This window comes from Tupaia chinensis, unplaced genomic scaffold, assembly GCF_000334495.1.
Source record: "Tupaia chinensis unplaced genomic scaffold, TupChi_1.0 Scaffold000140_1, whole genome shotgun sequence".
Classification (NCBI taxonomy): Eukaryota; Metazoa; Chordata; class Mammalia; order Scandentia; family Tupaiidae; genus Tupaia; species Tupaia belangeri.
Genome location: NW_006159610.1, coordinates 9,041,191 through 9,052,476, shown reverse-complemented (window position 1 = coordinate 9,052,476; position 11,286 = coordinate 9,041,191). Strand labels below are relative to the sequence as shown.

The window sequence follows — 11,286 nt, the reverse complement described above, 5'->3', positions numbered from 1 at the left end:
AAAAGATGGAGGTGCCTGCACTTACTAGAGAGAAGAGAAGGAAGCACCCCCCAGTGTGGCATAGTCAAGCCTCAATACCTTCTCCATTTTTCCATCCTGTCTGGATTTTGGGCATGCATACACATGCATATTTTTCAAGCCACTGAGGCTGGGATTTGAATCACACTTAGTCACATAGTCTCCAACTCCCCTAACCACTAGGCAACAGGGCCAATCCTCTGCCTTCCTTTTTGTATAGAAATTGGTTCAGCTGGAGGCATTAGCTAATAGTTGAGACAATGGTGTAATTAGCAACATGGGACAATAAGATTTCAAAACCTCTCACTTAAAGGAAAAGATAGGGTTTTAACTCAAATTGTGAAGATGTTTTATAGGATGGAAAAGTACATAGAGCCTTGAGTGAATGGCACCAGAAACCTAATGACTGCTGCCTCCAAAAATAAAAATTGATTACCTAAGACCCCACCAACCAAGAAAGCCCATGAGACAATCATACCCTCTTGAACTAATCATTGATTCTGCCCTTACAAATGCATGCTTGGAATTCCTTGGGCAGATCAGACTTTTTCTTTTTGCCAATGTGTTCCCTGGAGAGACTGAGAGGAGGAGAGTGAGACAGCACCCCCATGGGGCATGGTCACATGGCAATCCCTGTCCTCCACTTCACCTCTCTTCCTGGATTTTGGGCAAGCACTCACACGTGCTCAGTGTGTTTCTCAAGCCTCCAGGCCCAGGATCCAAATTGCACAGTAGACCATTTGGGATCTAGACACCATATTACCTACTGGACCAAGAGCAGGTTGTTTTGGTAGTGCACGCCCACTCTCCTTGCCGTGCACACGGCAATAAAGCCGTACTTTCCTTCACTGAAGCCCTGCAGTTTGGTTTGTGGTACATGGGCAGGCGGATTTGGCTTGGGCTCAGAAACAAATTTTCCCTGTCTAGGACAGGCTTGAATTTCTGCAATCTTAAATAAAATGAATAACAAGTCACTACTGTTAATCTATAGCTACTGAAGTATGAGCATTAATAGTGCCATACAGTCCCAATTATATGTAACGGGTTACAGAAGCCTTTGTCTTTGGTTTTCATTCGAACAATGTTTTTCTTTCACATCACAGTGTTTGATACAGACAAGCATAGCTGAATGAGTATTTAACCTCAGGCCCTCTGGGGCTATTTTGTTGTCAGGGGTGAAGGCAGAGTGGGTGCTTTAGATACTTACCAGTGTTTTCCATAGAGCCAATGGCCTCCCCATGTCAGCAGACAGAGCCCAGCGGTAGTTTTCTTCCAATGATTTCGAAGTGTTTTAAAGAACACAGTCATTTTCTCCTAAGGATTTGCTAGATTACTAGAGGCAAAAAAAAGAAAAACATAATTTTTCCAAGGTAATCTCATGAAGCAACCCAATTATTCTCTTCACTCTTTCATCCTCCTTCTCTCCTTTCTTCCTCTCACTCGTTTCCCTCCATACACCATTTCCTGTGATCGCTCCCCTTCTCCTTTCTCGTCTCATCATCTTCATCTTCTTGCCCACTCACCTACCTTCACTTCATCCTCCACATCTTTCCCCCTAAGCCACATTTCATCCTTCTCCAATTACTCTTTCCTCTTCAGATTAGAAGAGGGAGGGACAGAAAAAGAGAAAGGGAATTCCAGACTTCCTCTGTTCTTCTGCCACCTTGCAGTCTCACTATACCATTGATTAAGAGCATTTTTCCATCTATTATCATATAAAGACCTCGATAATACATTACTAATGCAGAGGGCTTATTCAAAATAGAAGACCAGGCCCTCAGCATGCAAATAAGCAGAGAACGTGTCAGAACATTTGACTAAGAGGAAATGCACCCAACAGTGTACAAAACCTGCAACTTTTAGTCAAAGTCATGGAATTTTTTTAAAAAATACCATTACTTATCTATAAAATCAACATTTTAAAAATGATCACATTCACTGATGACAAAATAAAATGAGGTAGTCATGCTCACATACTCCTTTAAGAAAGGAAATTGGCACAACTTTAATAAAAAACAAAGTCATAATACACGTCCTTATTCTGTTGCTGCCTTCATAGCACTCATCATTTGATGACATTTTATATTTATTTTCAGATTTGCTGATAAGCTAATCCCAGTGGAAGATGTGGCACATACCAGCTATTTAAGAACTATCTACTGAATGAATAACTAACTAGCAATTAAATTTTTTTGACTAAGAATTTTTACTGATAAGGAAAAAACTCAAAATACAATATTAAATTATCAGGATTAAAAATATATGTCATTAGTATTATCCCAATTATTGTTTAAACATTAATATAAATGTTGAAAATACCAATATATTGAGTCATCAGAAAAGTCATGAAGTGTTTTTTCTATGCAAAAATGTGCATGACTTTTCCAATGACCTAATATATAAAAAACAAACTCTTCAGGTGGTTAAAGACTGTGGGCCCATAGGGAACATTTATTTTACATTTAAAACTGCAATTTTATTTTCCAAGTTTTTAAAAATGAATATAAATTATTTCTAAATGATAAAAATGTAAACAAAAATCACATAACTATGTGTAAGGTAAATGCCACTTCCACTGAAGAGTCTAATTCTCTCTTTTTTAATTTCTTTTTGTTGTTGGAGAGGTTTTTGCTATAGGGCATGTGCTTGTCAGAAAGAGAGAGACAGAGAGACAGAAAGCCAGAAATCACCCCCCAGTGGGGATGGCCATGCCGCAATCCCTTCTCCATTCTCCTTTCGGGATCTTGGGCTCGCACGCACACATGCCTGGCATGAGTTAAAGCCACCAGGTCCGGGACTTGAACTGCGGTCAACTACATGGGAGTTCAGTGACATAGCCATTCCATTACACTAACTACTGGTCCCTCTAGTTCTCTTATTACTTCCTGGAACTCCCATTGGCTAAAATTCTTCTCAAGAGTAGAAACATCCTTTCACAAGCAGCAATGAAGCTCCTGAATCCAAAAGCCCACTCTTCTTGAATCCTGCATAATGTCCAAGCTGGTACAGAAAGGATCCCAAAGGATCATCTTAGAAAAAAAAAAAAAATCATAATAGAGAGCATGTGCATACACATATGAGACAGAAAGAGAAGCACCCCCACAGGGTCTAATCACACTTCAATTCCTTTCCTCCAGCTCTCCATCTTGGAAGACTCTTGGGCAACCAGTAGGTTGACCAGGTTGGGAATCCTAACCCACAGTTAGCCATGTGGCTTCCAGCACTACAGTTCAGTATGCTAGTGACGTCACCACAGAGGCTGGGCCCCATCTAATTCTTGAACTCCTCTCCATCTGACCCTAAACCACTACTTCATTCAAAAGACCTTTAATGAACACTTACATGCTAGGCTCTGTGATGGGCATTAGAGCAGAGAAGAATAAGTCCCATTTTAAGTGCTCACAACTGTTAAACCCCTGTTACTCATTTATGATTGCAATACAGCAGGATGAATGCTGGGCAAGCACAAGTCTGTGAGGTTAGGTGGACCTAACCTAAACTGAGGGTAAAAGGATGGAACACACAGGCAAGACTTCCCTGAGTATTAAAGAACAAGAGAAAGTCACCGAGGTATAAAGGAGGTATGGGTATGCTATGGTCTGAATGTTTGTTCCCACCCCCCCAAATTCAAAGCCCTAATTGCTGCTGAGATGTTATTAGGAGATGGAGCCTGTGGGAGGTTACCAGGCTATGTGACCTCATGAATGAGAAGAGACACCAAAGAAATTATCTCTTTCTCTTTCTCTCTCTCTCTCTCTCTCTCTCTGCATGTGAGTATAAGTTAAGAAGACACCATCTGCAAATCAAGAAGAAGGCCCTCACAGTGCGGCTACTCATGTTGGTACCCTGATTTCAGATTCCTAATCTCTAAAACTGTGAGAAATAAATGCATATTGCTTAAGGCAAATAGTCTACGGCATTTTTATTATAGCAGCCTTAACTAGGACAACATATGACATACAAGTATGTTCAGAGGAACACAGGTAGCTGGTATAGGAGATTTCAGTTCTCATTCATTGCCAGGTTCATGGCAGAGACCCCTACAACAAAGGACTAACAAGAGAAAAGCATATAAATTTCTTTAATCTAAGTTTGTTATGACACAAGAACCTTCAGAAATGAAGAACCAAAGAAACAAGGAAATCTGTGTATTTTTACGCTAAGTTTGATGAAGAATAGAAAGTCAAACAAAAGTATGATTCTAAAAAGGGAGGGAATTTAGCAAGGTCTGTTTGTTTAGATTCCTCTGTGCCCCTGTGTCTTTAAAGACAAGGGGATTCCTTTCCTCCAAGTGTAAGATGGGCATTTCTCACACGAGGGCTTATATAAAGGAAGGTCAGGAATTCTGTGGTCTGCTTCAGGCAGAAAAGCAGGACTGGAGAGAGACCTTCTGTTTATGTTGCATCCTCAAGTGCCAAGGTGCCATGTCTGGGGGAAGTAGCATACCCTGAATTCCATCAGTAGTGGCATATAAATAAAGAACAGGGTAAATATCAGAGACTGTCTAGAACAAGCATTCTCAGCCTTTAGTGTAGAACTTGTCAAATGCACAGAACCTGTTAAAAATGCAGATTCTTAGGTATTCCCCTCTCCCAAGTTTCATTTGTTCTGGAATTATGATTGTCTTTATTTTTAATATATACTTCCATAATTTTCATGGAGGGCTGCACCATACCAGACTTTGAGATTAAGACATAAAGGATGGGACCAGCAGGTAGCATGGTGGTTTAAGGCACTGAACTCCCACATGGCCAACCATAGTTTGAGTTCTAGATCTGGCAGCTTGCTTTCTCACTGTCTCTGGTAAGCACACATACCCTGTAGTAAAATTTAAAATAATAATAATAATGATAAATAAAATTAAATAAGTAATTCTCAAAAAAAAATAAATAAATAAAAGAGATAAAGGATAGGGAGGAAAGATTAGAAAATGCCTAAAGTCTACACTTAGGACTTTGAATACACTGGGGCCAAGAAAATTTCCCTATCCCTTTGAAGATTCTGCTGAAAATCACTGACAATAGGCAGATTAGTAAGAGAAAAGGCATTCAGGTTTCTCTTAGTGTATACACATGAGAAATAAAAGTTCAGAACAGTCCATGGAATGTGAGGTCCACTAAAATCCCAAGAGAGGAATAAGCATAAGACCCTAGTCAAGCCCCATACCCACTGGGGTCATTACCCAAAAGGCATGTCTTAGTTCACAGTAAACAAACTGACAAGCTTCAAAGGACTATAGAGCTACAATGTAATGCCAACCCTTTCCTCATCCCAATGTTCCCTGAATTCACGATGTAAAGAAGAGACCAGCAGATGGTGTAATGGTTATGTCGCTGGACTCCCAAGTAGTCAACCGCGGTTCAAGCCCTGAACTGAGTAGCTTAAAATACTCCAGGCACATGTGTGTGCATGCCCCAAAACCTGAAAGGTGACTGGAGAAGGACTACAGCAAAAACAAACAAACAGGGACTAGCCAATCAGTTACCTGTGTGATTTTAAACAGACCAAAGTGAATTCTTGACAAATATCTGGTATGCTCCCCTCATCTTGCCCTTCCGTCACATAAACCAGCCCTCAGCAGCCATTTTGACAACTGGAACCTGTGTCACCTGGGCAAATCATCCTAAATCACTAGTTCAAAAAGTTCTTTGCCTTAACGTTCCTTTTTTAGGATGACCAACTATATAAGGGAGCCATGCAGTTTACAGACTCTCTCACTGGAAAGGCCGATGGAAGGAATGGGACCAATGCTCAGACAATGGGTAAGAAATGATTCTCTTTGGAAGCCCAGTGAGGCCAACGAGCTACTGAAAGGTGAGGAGCAAGGGGTGGGACTACACTTAGATAAAGTTCCTTAGCTAATCTGTACTCTGAAGAGGGTTCCTGGGCACGGAGACCTTTGGTCTCATTCTGGTTGCCTTATGAGATTCTTAGGGAAGAGATTTAAACATTTCTGTTGGAAGGGAATTCTCAGGTAAAAAATTTCCAGAGGGAGCTCCTCCTTGCACTTAGAGTAAAGGAGAAGAGACAAGGAAACAAGAGACCTTGATTCTGCTTCCAAGACCTTACAGCATGTCAAAGTGCCACTCTTTGAGGTTCAGTTTCTGAGCTCCAATAGATATGAGGTTGAAGACAATGAAAAACCTTTGATGGGATTTAAGCAGGTAAACAATCATATTTGACCTACTGAAAGGTCACTTTGTAGCAGAATGGGAAATGGAACAGCAGACAGAAATGAATGTTAAAGAGAGCCATTAGGAAGTTACTATCATAATCTCTAGAGGCACCTAAAGGAAGGAGAGAACAAGAGACAGAGGATGGACCTAGAAAACACTAGAGAGTAGAAATTGGCAGCAGTTGGTGATCAATTGATTGCAGGAGGTGAGAAAATAACCAAGCCAGGTTTTCTCTTTGAGCAACTGGTTACACAGATCATAAGTTTAAGTAGAAAGGCAATGTGTGCAGTTTGGGGGATATCTAAACTGTTAGACATGTCTATGGGGAACACTAGTTTTAATGTCCAATGGCTGTCCAGATTTAGCAGTTGGATGCTAGGAGAAGTTGGGGAAAAGATATAGATTTGGGATTCATTCGTGTCAAGTAGGTTCAGTTTGCACGGTGATAAAATCACCCAAGGTCAGGTAGTGTGAAAATGTCAATAATAAATTAGAGAATAACCGAAGAGTTGATGTCTATTCCCTGACCCAGTGGAACTCCCTTTTTATCACAAATGGATGGTTACTGCAATATAAAAATAATGTGGAAATATGCAGGTAACCTAGTGTAGTAGACTGCTGGAACTAGAGTCTAGTCCTAGCTATGTCACTGACTGTAGAGAAAGCCTGGGTAGGTCATTTAACTTTAGCCTGTTTCTTCACTAGTAAAGTGAGGATAGGTCACCTGCTCCATTATCTCATTTGACTGTGAAGATCACGTGTTATAGGGCTGCCAATGCACCTTGTAAATGTTCCTGTATTTGTTGCCCTCACAACATTGCAATTAGTCAACAATCATATTCCTTTCTAAATGATTCTCATTCCCCAACCTTAGTAAAGGTCTAAATTTTACATGTTTCAATTAACATAAGAGCAGCACCCCCTACATACACACGAAGAAAAAAACTCTCAAATTCTCATTGTTATGGATCCTCCTGACATGTAAGGTGGGGGCTTTCTCACCAGAGAGTGAACCCTTCATTGACAGATTCTGTCTGCACCAGAACCTCGTGCGCACCCAGAATGAATGGACCCATCGGTAGTTCAGACACTACTGGTCCCATTTTGCAAAGGAGTACGTTGAAGCCCAAGGGAAAAAGCGAGGGCGACAGCTCTGGGTCTCGAACCCAGCCCGCTGACTCCCACCGTGATCACAAGATCCGCGCGGAGCCCTCCCGCCGCGCCGGCCTGGCCCTCTCTCCCACCCTCCGGCCGCGCCGCGGGTGCTGACGGAGCGACCCCGAGGCCCGGGACCCTGCTGCCCTCGGCCCAGCCCGGCCCAGATTCCCCCGCCTTTTCAAGGGAAACCGCTGCCGCCGCCCTCGGGTTCCGCCGTGGGGCCGCGAGCGCGCGCGGGTGGGGCGGAGCCGGGACCCAGCAGGACCCGGGCCCCGAGCCCCGAGCCCAGCACCCACGCGCCGGGAGGGGGCTTTGGGCAGGGGCTGCCTCCAGGGGCGGCCAACATTCTCGTTCACTCACTGAGTCACCCATTCATTCATTCACTCATCCATCTACCTCCCAGTAAGAAACACTGCTTTAGGACCTGGAACTAAATTGGAAAACGAATACATGAAGCGAGTAACACAATTTTAGATAGCGGTAAGTGCCATGAAAACATGAGAGTGATACCAAGGGAGTGCGTTAGGGAGCGCACGTTGAATTAGTCTAAATCAGACACCTCTCTGAGTGAGGAGCAGTTGGTCTGAGACTGTATTTGGGAGAAGGAGCAGATACGCACACACACACACATATAAACACACCCGGTGACTTGAAAATACTTGTGGAAAAATGGAATTAAAATATAAGTTTATTTTAGTGCAAAAAAATTTTTTTGAAATCCTTCTATAGTTTTTTCATGCTCATTTTCCACGAATTTCATATGCGTTTTATTTACTCATTTTATATATACAGATACTTCTCAAGAAAGATGTATTTTGTTTCTCCTAAAAACTATGAAATAGTGTTCTTGTGATATTCATGCTTAAAATAATTTCTTTATTATGACCTTTAATAGCCACTGAGTCTATTGCTTCTAGATTGGAAACATAAATAAACCCTTTCACACACACAAAAAAAAACTAGTTTTTGAGAGAAAAAATATCTCCCTTGGGTCAGTCAGTGGTCTGGGGGTTAAGACAGCTGGATCCCACAGAGTCAAATAAATAGTTAGCGCCCTGGACCCGAAGCTTGAAAAACACCCTAGGCACATGTGCATGGCGCGTGTGGCCAAAATCCCAAAGGAGAATGGAGGAGAAGGGATTGGAGCATGACCATCCCCTGGGTGGGGGTGCTTTCACATATTCTCTCTGTCTCTCAATGGGCACGCATGCCCCTATAGCATAAACAATAAACAAAAAAATTATCTTCCACATTATTATGTGGGATTTTATAAGAACTCATTGTCATTTGTGATGTATATGGCCCTGCCTTTTCCTAAATGTGACTTCTTTTGTTAATGTGTCTCCACATTCTCCTTTGCCACCCACTCCTCCCAACTCCAGCTGGGCCCTGGCTAGCACATTCCAGCTGCTTGTTCAATGTACGAGTGAGAACAACAAAGGTAGGGCCCAAGGTGACTGGATCAAGCAAGGTCTCCAATATTGTTTCCCAGTCTTTCAAAGTAACCCAATATCTAAGAACCCTGGAAGAAAGGGGGCAGGGAAGCTCTATTTGCAATGAATTTTAAGTTTTTCCTTTGGTGACTTTGTGTTTCATTTCTAGGAGCATAAAGTCCATGAACTTTGTTTTGTTTAGGGAACTAAAATTGCAATCAAAACAGTAATTATTATAGTATATTCCCAATAAATTACCATGCAGTAAAAAAATCTGCATCTTTTTTACTTGTTTTAACTACAAATTGCTCTTAGATACAGGGCCCTAAAGAGCAACAGGACCTTATCTTACCGTAAAATTTACTTGGAATTTTGGTTCTGGCAGGATGGTGGACCTGAAAAATCTCCCTACTCCAATCTCCAGAAATTATAAGTAATACATGAGATTATTTGATTATTCTGACAGCTGAGTTTGCCAGAAAGAAAGGTAAATGCCATGGGGCCAAAAGTGAAGTAAGGCCTTCCGTTCCTTAGAACTGAAGTTTGTGACCCTGGAGAGAGAGTTCCATCTCAGACTTTCAAGAATCCAGGATCTATGTCTAGGTACCTAGAGAGGCATAAGAGATAGGGACTTGGGTTCTTCCATCCAGAGAATTGGAACTGAGACCTCTGACTACACAACTAAAAAACGAAGAATCTATCCACCAACACAGAAAGATGATTAGGAGGCTGTGTGTAGCTGCCCAAGCCGTAAGTGGGGGAAAAATCTCCTTTGATGAATCAAACCATTAAATCATGCCACCCAGAGGCTGACTCTGCAGCACAGTGGTTGAGCACAGTGCACAATGAGCCAGATCCCACATGACAACCGCGATTTGAATCCCTGCCCCAGTAGCTTGAAAAATGCACCAAACGAGGCTGGCAGGTGGTGTAGTAATTAAGAGCTCTGGACTCCCACATAGCTGTCCACGAGCTGTCCACGATTTGAGTCCTGGATCCAGTGGCTTACTTCCTCTCTCTCTCTCTGGTCAAATTAAAAAACAAATAATGTAAAATAAAATAAAATAAAAAGCTACCATTCAATATGGTAGCTTTAAAAATTAAAAAAAAAAAAGAAGAAAGAAAAACATGCCAAGCTATGTACATACATGCCCAAGATTGTGATGGGAAGGAGATAGGGAGGAAGAGGGATTGTGATGTGACTAAATCTCATTGAGGGATCTTTCTCCCTCCCCCTTTCTTTCTCTGGCAAGTGCATACACTCTTTGGCAAAAAAAAAAAAAAAAAAAAAAAAAAAAAAAACAGGAAAAAACCAATTGTTGACAAAAAAAGTGGCAAAATCCAAACTCTAACCCTCAAACTTTACTAGTGGGAATAAAAAAAAGATGCCAGGGCCAGAACATGACATGGTGGTTATGGTGCTGGACTATCACATGGCTGACCATAGTCTGAGTCTCAGGGTGGCTTGAAAACATCACACTTGTACATGCATGCCCCAACTTACAAGGGAATGGAGAACAGATTGTGGCATGGCCATCCCTCCTGAGGGGTGATTTCTCACTTTCCCCTCTCTCTGTGTGTCTCTGGGAAGTATACGCTTCCTATGCCAAAAACCTAAATAATTTTTTTTTAAATTACCTCCAATGGATTTTCTGATTTGAATATACTCTAAGTGGTATGCAAATATCAAAACAGGGGAAATTACCAGTCATGAACTGGTAATAGCTTTCAGTGTCTGCCAGAAGCAAATGCAAAAGGACTCTGGGAGCTGCTCCCACACATCAGGCCACAAAAGAGTCCCAGAACAAAAACCCATACTAGACCAGATGGTGGCACAGCGCTAATGCAATGGATCCACATGGGGAAAGTCCTAGGTTCATATTCCTGAATCTTCCTGCTGGATGTGCTTGAGTGCCTGCAATCCTGGCCAGCTGCAACTGGATGTAAACAGTGAATGAAAAACTTGATGAGGATGCCTACCTGTCTCTTTCTCTCATAGAATGAATAAATGAATAAACTTTTAAAGGAGTTCTAAAAATGTCACAAAATTAAAAACATCACAAAACTAACAAAGAATTTATTTACTTTGAGTCAGTAGAAAAAATGCTTAGGAGAATGCGAGACCCACAAACTCAGAATAGTTGAATTACTAGTTGAAATAAAAGAGTTTAAAATGTTAAAAATAATTTATAAAAATATTTTAAACAGTAAAACGTTAAGGATATAAGACATCAAATATAAAGGAAAGGCAGATTTGATAAAGAACTCAATACAGCATTCAGAAATATATATATATATATATATAGTTATTGAAATTTAAAACTCAGTGATAGGTTAAACAGGAGATTAGACACTGCTGATGAGAAAATTATTGAACTAGAAGACAGATCTGGGGATATTTATTAACTAAATATGGCAGGAAATTATTTGATACTTTGCTCATTTATGTAAGGTATAGAATTTTTTTTTTAGGGGGGGCTCACGCCCCCCCCAGCGCAGCG

General features: G+C 41.3%; 1 protein-coding gene across 2 annotated transcripts in view; it reads right to left on the bottom strand.

Moving 5' to 3' along the window:
- AGK (acylglycerol kinase) overlaps positions 1 to 11,286 on the bottom strand; it is a 106,384-nt gene that overhangs the window by 83,369 nt on the left and 11,729 nt on the right. Inside the window, exons 1-2 of one of the 2 annotated variants that reach the window (XM_027770527.1) lie at positions 7,197 to 7,285; positions 1,226 to 1,351 (exon numbers count right to left, since the gene is read on the bottom strand). In XM_027770527.1, the coding sequence (XP_027626328.1) occupies positions 1,226 to 1,326 (101 nt within the window). In that variant the 5' untranslated portion in view covers positions 1,327 to 1,351; positions 7,197 to 7,285. Of the gene's footprint in view, positions 1 to 1,225; positions 1,352 to 7,196; positions 7,286 to 11,286 lie in introns of those variants that run through there. The other variant, XM_014586495.2, reaches the window with a different exon arrangement.